General features: G+C 35.4%; 2 protein-coding genes and 1 long non-coding RNA gene across 5 annotated transcripts in view; 2 read left to right on the top strand and 1 right to left on the bottom strand.

Annotated features, from left to right (window-relative positions):
• Positions 1-4,215, bottom strand: part of LOC107699409 (heterochromatin protein 1-binding protein 3-like) — an 8,375-nt gene extending 4,160 nt beyond the window's left edge. The window contains exons 1-8 of the mRNA XM_016500690.1: positions 4,194-4,215; positions 2,702-2,945; positions 2,481-2,613; positions 1,497-1,643; positions 1,367-1,408; positions 1,074-1,222; positions 655-745; positions 424-583 (exon numbers count right to left, since the gene is read on the bottom strand). Coding sequence (XP_016356176.1) covers positions 424-583; positions 655-745; positions 1,074-1,222; positions 1,367-1,408; positions 1,497-1,643; positions 2,481-2,613; positions 2,702-2,945; positions 4,194-4,215 — 988 coding nt within the window. The remainder of the gene's footprint in view (positions 1-423; positions 584-654; positions 746-1,073; positions 1,223-1,366; positions 1,409-1,496; positions 1,644-2,480; positions 2,614-2,701; positions 2,946-4,193) is intronic.
• A 1,417-nt stretch (positions 4,216-5,632) lies between these two features.
• On the top strand, positions 5,633-7,390 carry LOC107699740 (uncharacterized). The gene is made up of 3 exons (XR_001635497.1): positions 5,633-5,710; positions 6,290-6,421; positions 7,277-7,390. It is a non-coding gene; the product is annotated as an uncharacterized LOC107699740 (long non-coding RNA).
• Positions 7,391-10,560: 3,170 nt separating this feature from the next.
• LOC107697600 (protein bassoon-like) overlaps positions 10,561-15,847 on the top strand; it is a 93,099-nt gene continuing 87,812 nt past the window's right edge. For all 3 annotated transcript variants that reach the window (XR_001635234.1, XR_001635225.1, XM_016498461.1), the window contains exon 1: positions 10,561-10,738. Coding sequence is in view for 1 of the 3 variants with exons in the window: in XM_016498461.1 (XP_016353947.1) it covers positions 10,707-10,738 (32 nt within the window). In the remaining 2 variants the exon portion in view is untranslated. The remainder of the gene's footprint in view (positions 10,739-15,847) is intronic.

Below are 15,847 nucleotides of genomic sequence, written 5' to 3'. Positions count from 1 at the left end.
CACTGGATGCAACGAATGCCTCGTTTATAATGGGTTTTCATGTTTTTGAATCATCGCTCCGGCCTGACAGGGTATCATCACAATATTGTAGGGGCGTAACATTTCCGTCACACGCTTGAGGTATTCGGCCAATCAAAACGCACTGGATAGCTGGTCAATCACAGCACACCTTGCTTTTACTTCCGATGAGCTTTGTAAAAATCCATGCGTTTCAGAAAGGCGGGGCATACAGGAGAAACAATAATGTACAGTATGTGGAAAAGAATGTGTTTTTTAAACCTTAAACCGCATAAACACATTTCATTACACCAAATACACAAAATAATGTTCTTTTTAGCAGCATCATATGACCCCTTTAATTCAGTCCTCAGAAACTGAAAACGCTCCCTAGCCTGTGATAAGTGAGGAGTTCGAGTACCGTACCGACAAAATAGTTATTCTGCTCCTTCTGTCTCTCCACCAGGAATTTGCGCAGTATGGTGATGCTGCAGGTCTTGGGCTCATTCATGGCTGTGATGGCGGCCACTATGGCGTCTTCCAGCAGTCCGCCACCCAAGAGCACTTTATTCCCAGCTTTCTTCAACTGTCAAACACAAATGTAGATTCTGATCAAACCTGCTTTGAGGTGCTGAGCAATTCAGAAGGTTAACTAACCTGGAATGTTCCAGAGGCTCCCTTGCCAGTGATCTGCTCCAAGTAGCCCTTTTCCACAGATTTTTGCAGGCAGTTCTTCAACACCTCAGGCCTTGGAGAGATATAGAGAACAACCCAATCCTTTACATTAACAATCCTCCAATCACGGTACAACTGTTTTCAACATGGCTAAAAATAAGAAATGTTTTTTTGAACAGCATATTAGAATGATTGAATGATTTCACAATATTACTGTTTTACTGTATTTTTGATCAAATAGTTGCACCCTTGGTGAGCAGATGAGACTTCTTTTCAAAACACTCAACAATCGTACATACCCCAAACTTCTGAATTCAGTATTTCATTGCTAATGTTAAGTAAATTCTTTCAGATTCAAACTGTAGTCTAGGATGTTGCCCTAAACACAAGTCAATAATGACCTGCTATCCACGTTAAGTTGTGGGAAGTGTTGCTCCATGTACTTCTTGATTAGGATGTAGGAAGCCTCCTTGGGTTCACAGAGGCGGGTGATGATCAGAGGCAGAGACTCTCCCAGCGTCTCTTTCGGCCCTGCAGACGCAGCTGGCTTCTGCACCACAACATGACATCGACAAAATGAAAGATTAAAAAATTATGACAAACCATCAAAAAAGTACTCAACCTCGTGTGCCTCAGCAATGTTCAACAACTTCAACAGCAATGCAAAGACAACAAACATACGACGTGTGGATACCTTCCCAATGGCGAAACTTCCAGAGAAGCCTTTGCCCTTCAGCTGTGTGTAAAGAAGACAAGACAAAGTTTGCTTTTGACTTACTCTACATATAAAACAAGAAATATTCCTGTATTAAATTGCAAATTACCTGCTTGACAGTGCCCTTCTCAACCATTCGCTTCAGAGCCCTCTTGTAGAGGTTTTTGGTCTTTTTGTCCATTTCCACAGATGGATATTTCTTCATGACATATTTCATAATGGTGATCGAAGAGATACCACTCCGCTCTTTGCAACTCTGTAAGTAGATTGTAAAGATTTACATATGAGATGGCAATTTTTAGATTCTTACATTTCCAAAGAATGGAAAACCGAGTCCTAAAACAGAGAAATTCTTGCACTTTGGTTTTCATCGTCCTGAAATCATTGGGTTTTTTGAATGGGCTTTTGGTTAAATGCCTGAAATAAGGTCTGTGGTTAACTCAAACTAAAGAGATTTTCTCGTTTTATTATTCTACAACATAAAATACTACAGTAATACCTCACTCACAATTTTTTCAAGCTCTGGAAAAAGTTAAATGGGACTACAGAGGTTGCCGGGAACATTAGATGTCATCACGCCGAACAGGTAAACTCATCAACTTCAACTTAAAATGTCTAAAGTGTAGATTTGAAATAAAGCTCAAAAGAGTTCTTAAAGATGCTTAATGATGGTGATGTTAAAGTGGCGTGACTGTGATGTAGTTTGTTTACAGTCTGCGTTTAAATTTCCACTTCTGCCGATTGTATTTAGGCTTCAAACTTCATAAAAGTTGTGTTCATTTGTCAGGATTATCATGATTAACAAAACATGTAATTACCATAAACATTTGTTGTTCACAGAGCCTATTTTCTTCAATAAACCAAAAGCCAATGCAATAATCCTATTGTGTTTTTTTTTTTTTCAAGGGAACCAGGTTGTTGCTAACTTCCACGTTGACTTACAAAAATACGTCATCACTGTAGCACTCTACACTGGTATACACATTTTAACAACTAAAACCTTTAAAACAACTGATTAGTGGGCAAAAACATATTTAAAAGTCAATCAAACCCTCTCTAAAAGGTAATGGAATAGATCAATTCTGAACCAGACCTCAACTGCTTCTATGATGATTTCTTCAACTTTGAACTGGGAAAGAGAGGTTGAAGCCAGTTTCTTGGCGGAAATGGTCGCCCAAGCAGGAATCTTCTTTTTCACCTTTTTCCCTTTGTCATCTTCCTTGTCACTGCAACATTTGAGCAAAAGTCAGTAACAAGTGGAATTTATCAAATGCTTAAATATAAATTTATTTTTTGTACAACAGCCAGATTTACATTTTGGCTACAACGTCCTTGACTTTTTTCTTCTTGCTTTTCCCTTGTTCAGTTGCAGCTTCTTCAGATTTCTCCCCCTCATCAGGTGTCTCCCCTTCATCTTTGGCCTGCTCCTCATCGTCAGCGGTTGCCTCCTCTCCTTCATCTCCTGCTTTCTTTTCCTCCGTGGTTTCAGGTTCAGTGGGTGCCGAATCTTTCTCTTTCTCCTTCTCACCTACAGTTGCAGACCCTTTGGCAGGAGCATCTGTGGAACCGAAAACAATGAGATGCACGGAAATGTTCAAGCAAAATTCATACCACCTGTGCATTGTTTTATAAACTCTCCTGAAGCCATGATTTCAGGAAAGGATTTCAGTGCCAAGCTGCGTGTGTTCCAGTATTATTTCAGCAAATAATGACAGACTTTTTTTATTTGTGGGTGAATTATTCCTAATGAAGTGCTTCTGTCTATGTGGACTGTCATTATTAGAAACACTCCCTTCCTTTTTGGAATTCTCTGTTTACGTGCCCCTCCCCCCTCGTGTGTACGCATAGCGACGTACGTGTTCACGCATGCGTGCGCGTGCAAGGACCAGGTCGGCTTTTGTGAGCTACACTGTTACGATGTTATGAATGATATTACAGAATGACTTGTTTATATAACATTTACCTAATGCTTTTTTCATTTTGTGTAACGGTCGAAAAGGGTATTATTTATATAAATATTTTTATATTTATTTATATGTTAATAAAAAAACAATAAACAATGTTAAAACATTATATTTTAAAAATAAAAATATGTTTCCTGTTTGGCTTGGTTTATTTGTTATTTGCGAATTAAATCATTTATATTTCTACACAAGATGGCAGTATTGCCATTTGATGCATAGAATTAAACTTCATATTTTTATAAAAGCTATCTAGAGATATGTCTTTGTTGAACTGTCTCCACGGGTAGTGCTACTTATACAATTTTATACTATAAAATAAACATATTACAAATACATTCAAAATTAATAAAAATTATGATATTATGTGTTTTGGAACATAAAACAATGTTGTTTTAAGCACCTTGGAGTACCATGTGAATGTCATGCTGCATTATTATGGAAATGTGGTTCTTCAACTATTTTGAATCACCTTTTTTTTTTTTTTTAATAAAAGCTTTTAATTTATATTTAATCTATGCCTTGAATTACTCTTTGTTTGAAAAGAGGTGCTTAACCTTAACAAATATTATTTATTATCTTCAGAAGGTTCAACTTTATAATACAAGCCATTTTGACACTATAGATCATGACATACTCTTTTATTTCAGTTTTAGTTTTAGTTATTTTAGTACATCAAGTTGAAGTAAATAAAAAAAATGAAATGTTCCCTTGGGAAAAGCTGAAATAAAACGTTAAAAAAATGTGTTTTATTCTTTATTTCAATTAACATTTATTTATATTTATTTTTTTGTTTGTTTGTTTGTTTCAGTTTTAGTTTTAATTTTAGTTGTACTTAACTATACCCTGCAGGCCACTGCTTGACATGCCCACTATTCATATGTCAGAAGTATACAAGTATATATCAGAAGTATCATATATAATATCATCTTATCATATGATACTCTCACTGTCTTTAAAATGGTATAATGTTGTGGCCGGTTTTGTAAGAGAATGCAGAATAAATGCATGTTTTCTCTGATGCACAAACGGATAAAGAACACAACCTGTGGGGTTTCATGCAGTATTGAAACAGCACCCACACACTCTGTGTGCTTTCAAAGTCCAGCATGTGGTGTCCCACACAATCATCCACCCCTGCAAAACCCACTGCTGCAAAAATACAAGATCCAAAACTTTTCCAGCTAAATTACTTTTCTACCGGGTTCCTAAACACAGAGATTAGATTAATAATGATGATGATTATTATTATTATTATTAAAATTTTGAGTTTTTTTGGAGATTTGTGTTTGGTGCCTGGTTCCATAAAAGCAGTGAGATTACTATGTGGTTACCATGCCAACACAAACCTTCATCTTTTTAGAGAGATAGCCCACTGTTGCCTTGGAGACAAAAGTCCAAAGAAATTGGTGTACAAGTGGAGCTGTTTTAGACGTAGTATCAGAATGCTCTTTTGGCATCATTTATATCTCAGTGTGTTATTCCTGGACAAAGTTGCCTTTGTTTCAGTTGCTTTCAGGGAAATGATAAACAGAAGAATCCTGAATTAGACAGCATTTTGCATAGCCCCTCGACTTCACTGTGTGCTTCATTAGGTTTGTAGCACTTTTCATTTGAAACCCTTAAAAATAAAGTCATTTTCAACAAATGGTGAAAGGAAGTGCTTAACAGTCACAATTCCTACAAAATAGTTCATACTGGTGCTAAGGGATCCAAATTTGTAGTCCGTGGCTATCAGTGAATCAGATTGACCCAGATGAAGGATTTCTAAACTGCAGCCCATCAGTTTGTGCAATGATTTTAACTTAATAGCCATGACATAATAAAAGTTTGCAGTAATATTATTTATTATTGCAGGTTTTAAAGAAACAAAACAAATAAATAAATAATAACACAGTTACATGTAAAGGGTTACAAATTAAGTGCTTAATTAAATCTATAAAGAGGCTACCAAATGTTGGTTGTGGTTATTGCTAAACTTATATTTCCATAATTGAAATATATATGTTAGTTGTTTATTTTTCATGAATATTTCATAATATTAATTTTATGTTAGAGAACATTAATACTATAATTTCCTATACTAAGAGAACATTAAACAATCTAACATTATTGTCGTTCTAAACAATATAGTATGTGTGTATTTATTGCTTTAAAAAACGCAATTAGACACAGTTCGCATAAGAAGGCGGAGCTTAAGAATATCGCACGCACGTCATTGGTTCTTGCGTGTAACGTTAACGCGCCAAATTTGAATGTGAGGAAGTGTGAAAGCACAAAGCACAAAGCAGAAGGCTAAGTTTTTCCTGTGTGGTAAACATCTTTACTGGGAGTTCGTTTAGATGTCAGAATTGTACAGCGTGTAAGTAAATCAAATATTACATTTATACAGAATGTTATATGATAATGTGCATATCAAACAAGAAGTAAACAAACGTAAAGAAACATCTTACAATATAACGTATATGATTTGACTAGCAGCACATACTTTGATCATTCCGGTGGATTAAGGTGACAACCCTAGTTTTTGTATGAAAGGAAAGAGCCAACTTGTACAGCAGACTTTCATAACAAGACTTAATGGTCATTCCTGTTATGCAGTAGATAAATATTCATACCACATTATCATATACAGTATGCCATAATAATACATTGGGTAAATGTAAAATTCACAATTTTCAAGTGAACATGGTGTGAAAAAACTGGCCTTGCCTAATTAGAAGATAATCTGATAAATACTTTAGTTGAAGGACAGCCATAGTGTTGCTTCTTAGAGAAGACCACAAGGCTGCCTGGACTGAATGAAAGTCGAAAGGAATAATGAGGTGGTTTTGTATATTAGGGTATAGTCAGCACTCAGCAGTCATTGAAATGCTTATTTGCCTGCCATTTTTAATCCAGAACACTAACTGCACTAATTACAACAATTTTGTAATTTCAGTGCTCTTCGGTTCTTCCTGGCTCACCCCTGTTTGAGCAACACTTCTTCAGCTGGGAAATAGCTTAAATATGAGGAAACCTCCATTCAGAAGATTGATCCTGTTCAACATGCAGCAGATTTAGTTTTTTTTAGGTTTGTATTTATTTTTAGGCCTATTATGATTATTCAGTTTTAGAAGCTGCTACCATATGTTTTTGTTAGCTCTATGATGAGATGCCGATAATGCTTGAGTTAAATTAAATATGATTAAATATGTATGATATTATGATGAATGATATTTAATCAATTGAATGCGCTACCATATGTTTTTGTTAGCTCTATGATGAGATGCCGATAATGCTTGAGTTAAATTAAATATGATTAAATATGTATGATATTATGATGAATGATATTTAATCAATTGAATGCATGCTATCTATCTATCTATCTATCTATCAATAGATTGATAGATCGATAAAATTAAACTATATATATATATATATATATACTTAAAACAATTAACAAATACATATTGTAAAAATTAAATAAAAAAATATAATAATAATATATAGATATAGTATATAAATTTCCTTATTTTTTTTAGATGAGATTTTTATTTTTGATATACAGCATGCATATATAAACAGCAAGCTGAAGGAGACAGTAGCGAGAAAAAATCTTTAAGATGTTTAGCTGATATATGGAAGGCACAAACATGCATAAATTCTAAAATAATTTTGAATTACTGTGCGAAAAGTCTCCATGCTGAGCCCATTGGAAAGATTTATGTGGTGGCAGATATCGGTTATGGCTGACAATCCGTACTTTTGACCACTAGATGTCGCCATTGAAGTGGTTTCCTCTTTCTTTGAGTTGACTTGCACCTGTTCAGCTTATTGTCACCTGTGTTTGACTCTGTACAGTATACTCAGATCTGCAGTTTATATACAGTCAGTTATTCATAATGTGAGCTGCTCAAGTTATTTTTCTCTTTATTTCCTTGAGCAGTGTCATCATTGCCACTTGACTGACAATGAGTTATTGGTGGCTTGCCAGTGTACCAGAGGGCGTCCGAGTCCAATCATTCACTATGAAGAACCATCTATTGCTGCTGACCTCCAAAACCACCCTATGAAGGCTGTTCACATAAGAATAACCTATTGTCTTGTTTGGTGTTTGGTCGGTCCCATTAGACTTAAAAACTTCTTCTAAATGGCTGAATATGTCACAGTTATGGCTGAGATGTGATTAGTTTTTTTTTAAGGCTAAATACTTTCTTCTTCATTTGACATTGCCAAACACCTCTATGTGGTTTTCCTCAATGCAATACTTCTGAGTTTTGGCTGACGGCATGTAGCAGGCAGATTCACAATCAATATTTTTGAATTGATTATTAACTACATCAATAAGCAGCACCAGAACCTTATACACTCTTAAAAATAAAGGTTCTAAAAGGGGGTTTTCACAGCAATGGCTTAGAATAACCATTATGGGCTGCCCAAAGAAGCTATCAGGTGACAGTTCTTAAAAGAACCATTTCTTCCTTAGTGTGAAGAATGTTTTAATAATCTGAAGAACCCTTTTCCACTTTAAGAATATTTTGTGTGGAATGGAAAGTTTCCATGGATGTTTAAGGTTCTATATTATACCATAGATGCCAATAAGGAACCTATATGTTTAAAAAATGTAGGTGATGTGCTTTACTCTGATGTAGTAACTCCACAAACCTCACTCTGACGACCTTATGCTGTAAAAACTTCAGTTTCATGCACTTTCAATGCAAAATTCATCTCAGTAACATTGCCCAAACCACACGCTATAAACTTTAGTTTCACCACAGCTGAGATCTCTGAGACCAATGTGCTTCCATATTTGCTTGTCTCGGTCCCATGCAAACAGAGATAATTGCGGACCAGCTGTGTGAGCAGGAGGCGGCCTGCGAGAGGACTCAGCTGTAGTGAGTATGCCACCATGCCATGTCTCAGTGCCAGTCAGTCAGCTCTGTTTCAATTAGGCCTCAAAATGAGTTAATCTGATACAGGCCAGAGAGGACAGACTCGGCAAACACGCACTTTCACTTTGCCTGTAGATAATTTAAGCTTAAGTAAATACTTCAGTCTTTTCTAATGTAATTCGAGGATGACTTTACCAACCACAGATCAAACACGATTGGGGCTGTACTACTTTGCTAGATTCTCACTTCTTGATTGGCCTTCGCTACCCAAGTTTTAACGCAAGTTAAAGGAATAGTTCACCAAAATATTAAAATTTGCTTAAAGTTTACTCACTCTCAGGCCATCCAAGATGTAGATGAGTTTGTTTCTTCATCAGAACAGATTGGCAGGAATTTAGCATTACATCACCTGCTCACTTGCAGCTATGTGTTTGTAAGAAACAAATCCATTATTAAGGTGTTTTAATTTTAAACTCACTTTTTGCCAAAACACCAGTCCATACTCTGTGATAATACTTTTTCAGGTTTTCACTTCGCGCAGTTTTTCACGTCACAAGATGTTAATTGATGGACTGGGGTTGTGTGGATTGCTTGTGGATTATTGTGATGTTTTTATCAGCTGTTTGGACTCTCATTCTGACAAGAGATGTAATGCTAAATTTCTCCAAATCTATTCCCATGAAGACACATCTTGGATGGCCTTAGTGTAAGTAAATTTTCAGCAAATATTCATTTTTGAGTGAACTATTCCTTTTAGCAAATATGTGCTTATAATAACTTTCTTACATGTGAAAAACCTGCTATATAATTTAGTGTTGGGGATTTGCACAAAACTTTAAGTGTTGAACTTTGGAGCTATTCCTCATGTGGTTTGTTGACCAGAGTTGTGCTGCTACTTCTCTTAGTGAAGAAGACCCATTCAGTCTGAGGACCTGACCTCCACATTCAGGGTTTTAAACTAGGCTTGTCCTGAAGAACTCGCATGAACCCTTAATCTCTCCTGACCAGTGTGGATACCACTAGTCCATCTACACTAATAGTCAAATGTTTTTGAAAGAAGTCTCTTCTGCTCACCAGGGCTGCATTTATTTGATCTAAAATGCAGTTAAACAGTGATATTGTTAACTCTTTTCCATTCAAATATATTTTAAAATGTAATTTATTCCTGTGATGTCAAAGCTGAATTTTCAGCATCATTACGCCAGTCTTCAGTATCACATGACCCTTCAGAAATCATTCTAATATGCTTGATTTGCCGCTCAAGAAACGTTTCTTATTATTATCAATGTTAAAAACAGTTGAGCTGATTAATATTTTCTGTGAAAACTATGATGCATCTTTTTTCAGGATTCTTTGAGAAAAACAAAAGTTAATAAGATAGAAATAGAAATCTTTTATAACTTTATAAATGTCTTTACTGTCACTTTTGATCAATTTAATGCATCTTTGCTGAATAAAGCAATTAATTTTAAAAATCTTACTGACCCAACACGAACTGTGAGTGGAAGAGCTTGAGGAAAAGGCATCAAAGTATCCTCAATCTGTTTGCAATGCAAGCAGATCTCTCAGCGTTTTCTCTCTTTCATTTTCCTTTATTCTCTCCATGCAGGTGAATATGAGATTTATGCTGTAGGGAATATAGCAACCATCTATTAGTGCCACATTCTTAGTGTCTGCTGAAACAGCTTGGGATGGAGTCAAAATTAGTATTGATTTAACTGATTGATGATTTGAGCAGCTCTGCTTGGGTGTGAAATGACAATTTTGCCATCTGGAAGAGAGGTCTGGTGACTTTGAAAGAGTGCTGTGCCTTTCTTTATTCACTGAGCTCATCGCAGGAGGCATCATGTTTTGCACAGGATCACACCCAAGAATCAGTTCCCTTTTTTTTTTTTTGCAGTATGGCTGTGGGTAAAAATGTTTAATATTTTACTTTCTCTGCTTCAAAGGTTTTCTTAACATCACACAATATTATGAACTAGCTTCTGATGCACTAGTTCATAGGTGACTGATGCAACCTTGACAAAGATGAATTGAAACCTTTTATTTACTCAGATATGCCTGTGCAACAACTAGCCCCGGCCTATTAAGTCTGCTAATTATTTTGACATTATTATTGTTAATTATTAAAAATAATAATTATTTTTGTGTATGTGTATATATAACTTATGTTGAGGTTGTTGTTTTTCCTTGCAAATGTCACATTTAGCTTGCTCAATAATATTTTATAATTAAAACGTTACTTAGTCCATCCCTACATCTTATTCTATTCTATCTATATAGCACACCAATTTTATATATTATTATTATATTATTATATATATATATATATGGACTATGGGGAATGAAGCGAGCCTCGAAGGAGAGGGCCAGCCGGGGCAACCGGGAGGCGCTGTTCCCGCGGCTGGAGCACCGGCTTCCATTTCAGCACCAGCGGGCGGTGGACAGCTCCACAAGCCGAGCAACGGAGTGCCTGCCGGGGGAATGGGCACCGCACACGGGCCGGGAATGAACAGGTATCGAGAATCATTTCAAACGCTTGTGAAGCGTGTATATTTTGGGGAATTAAATGCAATGCTTTGTGCTACACGAAGCGAGTCTGTGGGGTCTAATCTTGTGCTTTTACATTTAAAATAACTAGTCACTTTTGGCCACATTCAGAATCGATCATTTTGTTTTTTAACAGCCTTCATTTAATTGCACTTTACATCCGATAATTTACACCCAATGATATGCATTAAAGCTTATCATACCTAAAGCTACTAAGCCAGCTGTCAGCTAAAAACCTCTATATGTGCATAAGATCGGGAATCAACTAACATATGCTGGACTCATGGGGTTATTTGATCTCTGGCATTCTTGATGCATAGATCTTTTTACATATGAGCATATATATATATATATATATATATATAAGCAGCCATATGAGAATGTTTTGTTTTGTCATGTTGTCTTATTTCCATTTATTACAGACAGTCTATGCTATTAGCCTTGCTCTGTCCTAGACTGAGCCACCTATGTTAGTTTCTGAGCTTTAATGGAAATAGGAGATTGATGATCTGAATGCATGATTGATAATATTACCAGATGTGTATTGATCAAATGTATTATCATATGCATTTAGTGGTATTTTAAATGCATACAGGAATCTGGTGTCTGATATGGTAGGTTATAGAGTGAGGCATATAGATAATCTGGTGCATGCCATACTCTTGTTTAGTCATATAAACCTCAATTTGCTTTGGTATGATGTTTTAATAACGCTGACTACAGTCACATGATGTGAAATTCATTGCTTTGTTAGCCACGCCTAATAGTGCTGATATCAAAATGCACTGGTACTAAAATCTCACTATAAAACACACTTGAGGGTTCTGAGAGTGCAAGCATGATAAAATGGTTATAGCATTAATAGTTGATACAATTTTGACGAGGATCCATGTGACTCATCTGTTACACGTGCAAGCGAACATCTTTCACTAACTCACATCTCCCTCTACAATCTTTAAATAATGCAATGTGTGAATTACATTGCACTCTAAAGATTTAGAATTGATCAAACTTTGTGATGCAATTTATGCTGTTTGCAAATTTACTAGCTGTCGTTCTCTCTCCGGGTCCATTTTGTATAGCAGTGGTTCTCCAGTGGTTTTGCTTCAGGACACAGATTTTACATTGGACATGAAGTGGCAACTCAGAGCAGTAGCAAAATTGTTTATTGTATAAAAAGTCCCTTGAATTACGATAGTTTTGTGCTGTTGGCAGCCAATAATTCATAGCACAAAGCGCATTATGGTTGGCACAGACATTTATTGTTGTCTGGATTGCATTTTCTTTTACGTTTTTGTCATGCTTTTTGGATGAGGGCAGGTGATGTCTTGCATTCACAGTAACTGAAATTTGGGCCAAAATACTGTAAAGTTTGTTTGGATGCACAACCTTTGACCCCTACAACAAAACGTATATAAAGTGTTTTGTGCATACTTCCATTGTAAAAGTTGATAAGCCTATTTATTTTCCTATTCTAAATATGCAGGATTAATACGATTAGTTGCAGTTTATTTATTGCTTTTAGCATTGTTTTTTCATGCAATCCACTGGTTGAGAAATGCTGTTATAGATTGGATAATATGATAATTTGTCTTGCATCTCAGTTTAATTTCTGTGAAAATACTGTAAATTTGGATTGACAAACATCAACAACAAAACAGATGGGAAGCATTTTCTGTTGATAAACCTATTTATTTTCAAATCCTAAACGATTATACTATGATTTCCATTTTATTATTTGCTTTTATAAAATGCTTTTTTATTTATACTGTACATTTTGATCAGATACACAAACTTTGGTGTCTACAACACCACAAATGGGAAATGTTTTTTTCTTCCATTTTAAAAGTTGATAAGCAAACTTATCTTCCAGTCCTAAATATGCATAATTAAATGGTTGGTTGCATTATATTATTAGCTTTTAGGGTTTTCCTCTGCAACCCATTGGTTGAGAACCACAGTTATAGACTGGATAATGTTATAATCTGATTTATTGCATGCACAAACTTTGACAACAACAAAGCATATGGGAAGGATTTTCTCTTACATTTATCTTACAAGGTTGATAAGCCTATTTTTTTAGTCCTAAATATGCACAATTATGTTAGTTGCATTTTATTAATTGCTTTTAATATTATTTCCCCTGCAACCTACTGGTTGAGAACCACTGTTATGTTGGATAATTTTATAATCTGACTTTAATAAGAGTTGAGTTTATGCCAATAAAACATAAATTTGATCGGATGTTTGACTTCTGATGTCGGCAACAAAACATATGGGAAATGTTTTCTCTTCCGTTTTAAAAGCTGATAAGCCTAGTTCTGTCAGGACCACTATCGTCAAAATGATAGATACTTAGCATAAAGTTTGGTTTGGCGGTATGGTTCTGTTCTGGGCAAAAAACTCCCTGCCCATCCATGCAGCCTGTCATGAATGAGCAGGGAGAGCAGCAATTGAATAGAGCTTATATAGGAATGCCACGATAGGTGTCGTATTCCTATAGGTAGATGTGATCAGCTGAGAATCAACTGATGCAAGCTTGACTCACGTGACCTGCCAGAACTAACGCTAACGCTTAATTTATTGTCCAATCCTAAATATGCACAATTATTTGCACAATATTGAGAACCATGGTTATAGACTGGGTAATATAATTAATCTAGAATCTACAGTAACAGATGAATTTGTGCCAAAATAATGTAAATTTTGATCGGATGCACAACCTTTGATGTCAACAACAAAACATCTGGGAAATGTTTTCTCTTCCGTTTTAAAAGCTGATAAGCCTATTTATTTTCCAATAAAGAGGCACAATTATACGGTTAGTTGCATTTTATTTGCTTTTAGCATTGTTTTTCCCTGTAACCCACTGTTACAGATCTGATAATATTATGACTTGCCTCTACAGTAATGAATTTGTCCAAATACTGTAAAGTTTGTTGGAATGCACAACCTTTGACATCAACACCAAAACATGTGTGAAGCATTTCCTCCTCCATTGTAAGAGTTAATAAGCCTATTCAACCCTCTATGGACACCTTGGCAATTGAATCGCCATTGGCTAGCAAATGAACCGAAAAATATCACAGATCGCTTGACGGAGAGTGAAACTCTGAAGCGCTCAGTCAGAGTGTTCTGTGAGTGAAAATATATCTGTGCTAATCATATACTCAGCATCCAACTCACACACTGGCGAGTAAAATCTGAGAATTTATTAGCCATTGGCTAATATTAGACATCATTTAGTCGCCCAGAGTGAAGATTTAGTCGCATATGCGAGTGATTTACTCACAATGTAGAGGGTTGCTATTTATTCTCCAATCCTAAAAATGCACGATTATACGTTTAGTTGCTTTATATTTTTTGCTTTTAGCATTGTTTTTCCTTGCAACCTACCAGTTTTCAACCATTGTTATATACCAGATAATATGCTAGACGTCCTTGTCTTACAAGAAAGACTTGTTTTGCATCTTGCACAACTGCGTCTCAAGTGTTTTGAAGTGCAGATACACCGTGTATCCGACCTGAAACATCGATTTACAATGCAATGATGCAAATGAAATGTATTTGTTGCAGTAGGGTGACCTAGCTCTCGGTTTGTTTATAGTCAGGCCTCTCGCAGTAAGACTATATTCTTGATGTCAGCGTTTCTCTATGGTCTGATTGGTTTGTTCATAAGCTAAAGTTGAATCTGTTTGGACGTGTGAGAAACGCACAAATGCATTTGTACAGCAGTAATGTTACTGCTGCACGTACTGGCAGTCTGTCTGTGTCTGACCGGCATCATTAAAACTCCTGAAATGGGTGTGTAGTCGCAGTCGTAGCCTTGCGTGAGTGTTTGAGGGAAATACAAACCCATGGAGGATATTACAACCTGGGCAGGGGAAACATTTGTTTTTCTCATAGGCCATTCTGAGACTCTTGCATTTTTTTTCTTCTTGTGTACGTCTCATGTTTTTATTGATGTACTGAAATGCTCAGATTTTTCTGGACTGCATCTGCCCTTTGTTTGACAGAGTGGTGTTATGTCTTATGTACCATATCAAGGCACTTCATCATTCACTTGTAAAGTGCGTGAGATGCCTACAGATGAGGCGAGACCTTGTGCTAATCTCCTCAAGGGTTTCTTTCGCTCCAAACTCTTTTAAAACTGCTTTCAAAGTTTGATGTTCGCTGAAGTCAATCTTTAAAATCATTTCACAGCATTTGGGCTTTGTAAAAGAAGCGATATTGGGGAGTAACTCCTAACTTTTTTAGTATTACTACTATGACAGTAACTCTGCTTTAAAAAAAAAATAATAATAATATCAGTTCCTGGAACTCCCTGTGAAACATTTTACTTAGTTTTTTTGTAGCGAAATAAATGTCTACTGTTGTTTAGCACTGTTATGTTTTGGATTCATATAAATGATTTGGGGTCTGTAAGAAAAAAAAAAAAACTATTATATTATTATTTTAAATTGCGAAATATAAATGCAATTTAATTTTATAATGTAATTTATTCTTGTGATGTCAAAACTGAATTTTCAGCATCATTACTCCAGTCTTCAGTGTCACATGATCTTTCAGAAATCAGTCTAATATGCTGATTTGATGCTTATTATTATCAAAGTTTTGTGCTGCTTCATATTTTTGTGAAAACTGTGATACCTTATTTCAGAATTATCTGATGAATGGAAAGTTCAAAAGAACATTTATTTAAAATAGAATTTTTTAAAATATTATAAATGTCTTTAATGTTACTTTTGATCAATTTAATGCATCCTTGCTTATTAAAAGTTAATTTAAAAAAATACCCAAATCTTTCTGTTCCCAAACTTTTGAACTAGTGTAAATTAGGGTTTTTTAGTTTCTTGCAATACTTGGTTTCAGTTTAAGTGCATTAACACACAAATTTTGGTGTAATTTATGTATTTATATAACTTATGCCAAATTTTGCTCGTTTTATTAGAATTATTATAATTTCATACGTTGATAAGTAAAAAGTAAAAAGATATCGCCCCCTTACATAGCTTCGGTATAGTTAGCTATTTTTTTTTTTAGCTTGTAGTGAATTTTGTCTGTTTGAAATTGAG

The sequence above is a fragment of the Sinocyclocheilus anshuiensis genome, unplaced genomic scaffold (genome assembly GCF_001515605.1).
Source record: "Sinocyclocheilus anshuiensis isolate Anshui unplaced genomic scaffold, SAMN03320099.WGS_v1.1 scaffold313, whole genome shotgun sequence".
Lineage (NCBI taxonomy): Eukaryota > Metazoa > Chordata > Actinopteri > Cypriniformes > Cyprinidae > Sinocyclocheilus > Sinocyclocheilus anshuiensis.
The sequence above is the reverse complement of the archived record's forward strand: the minus strand, read 5'-3'. Positions and strand labels throughout refer to the sequence as shown.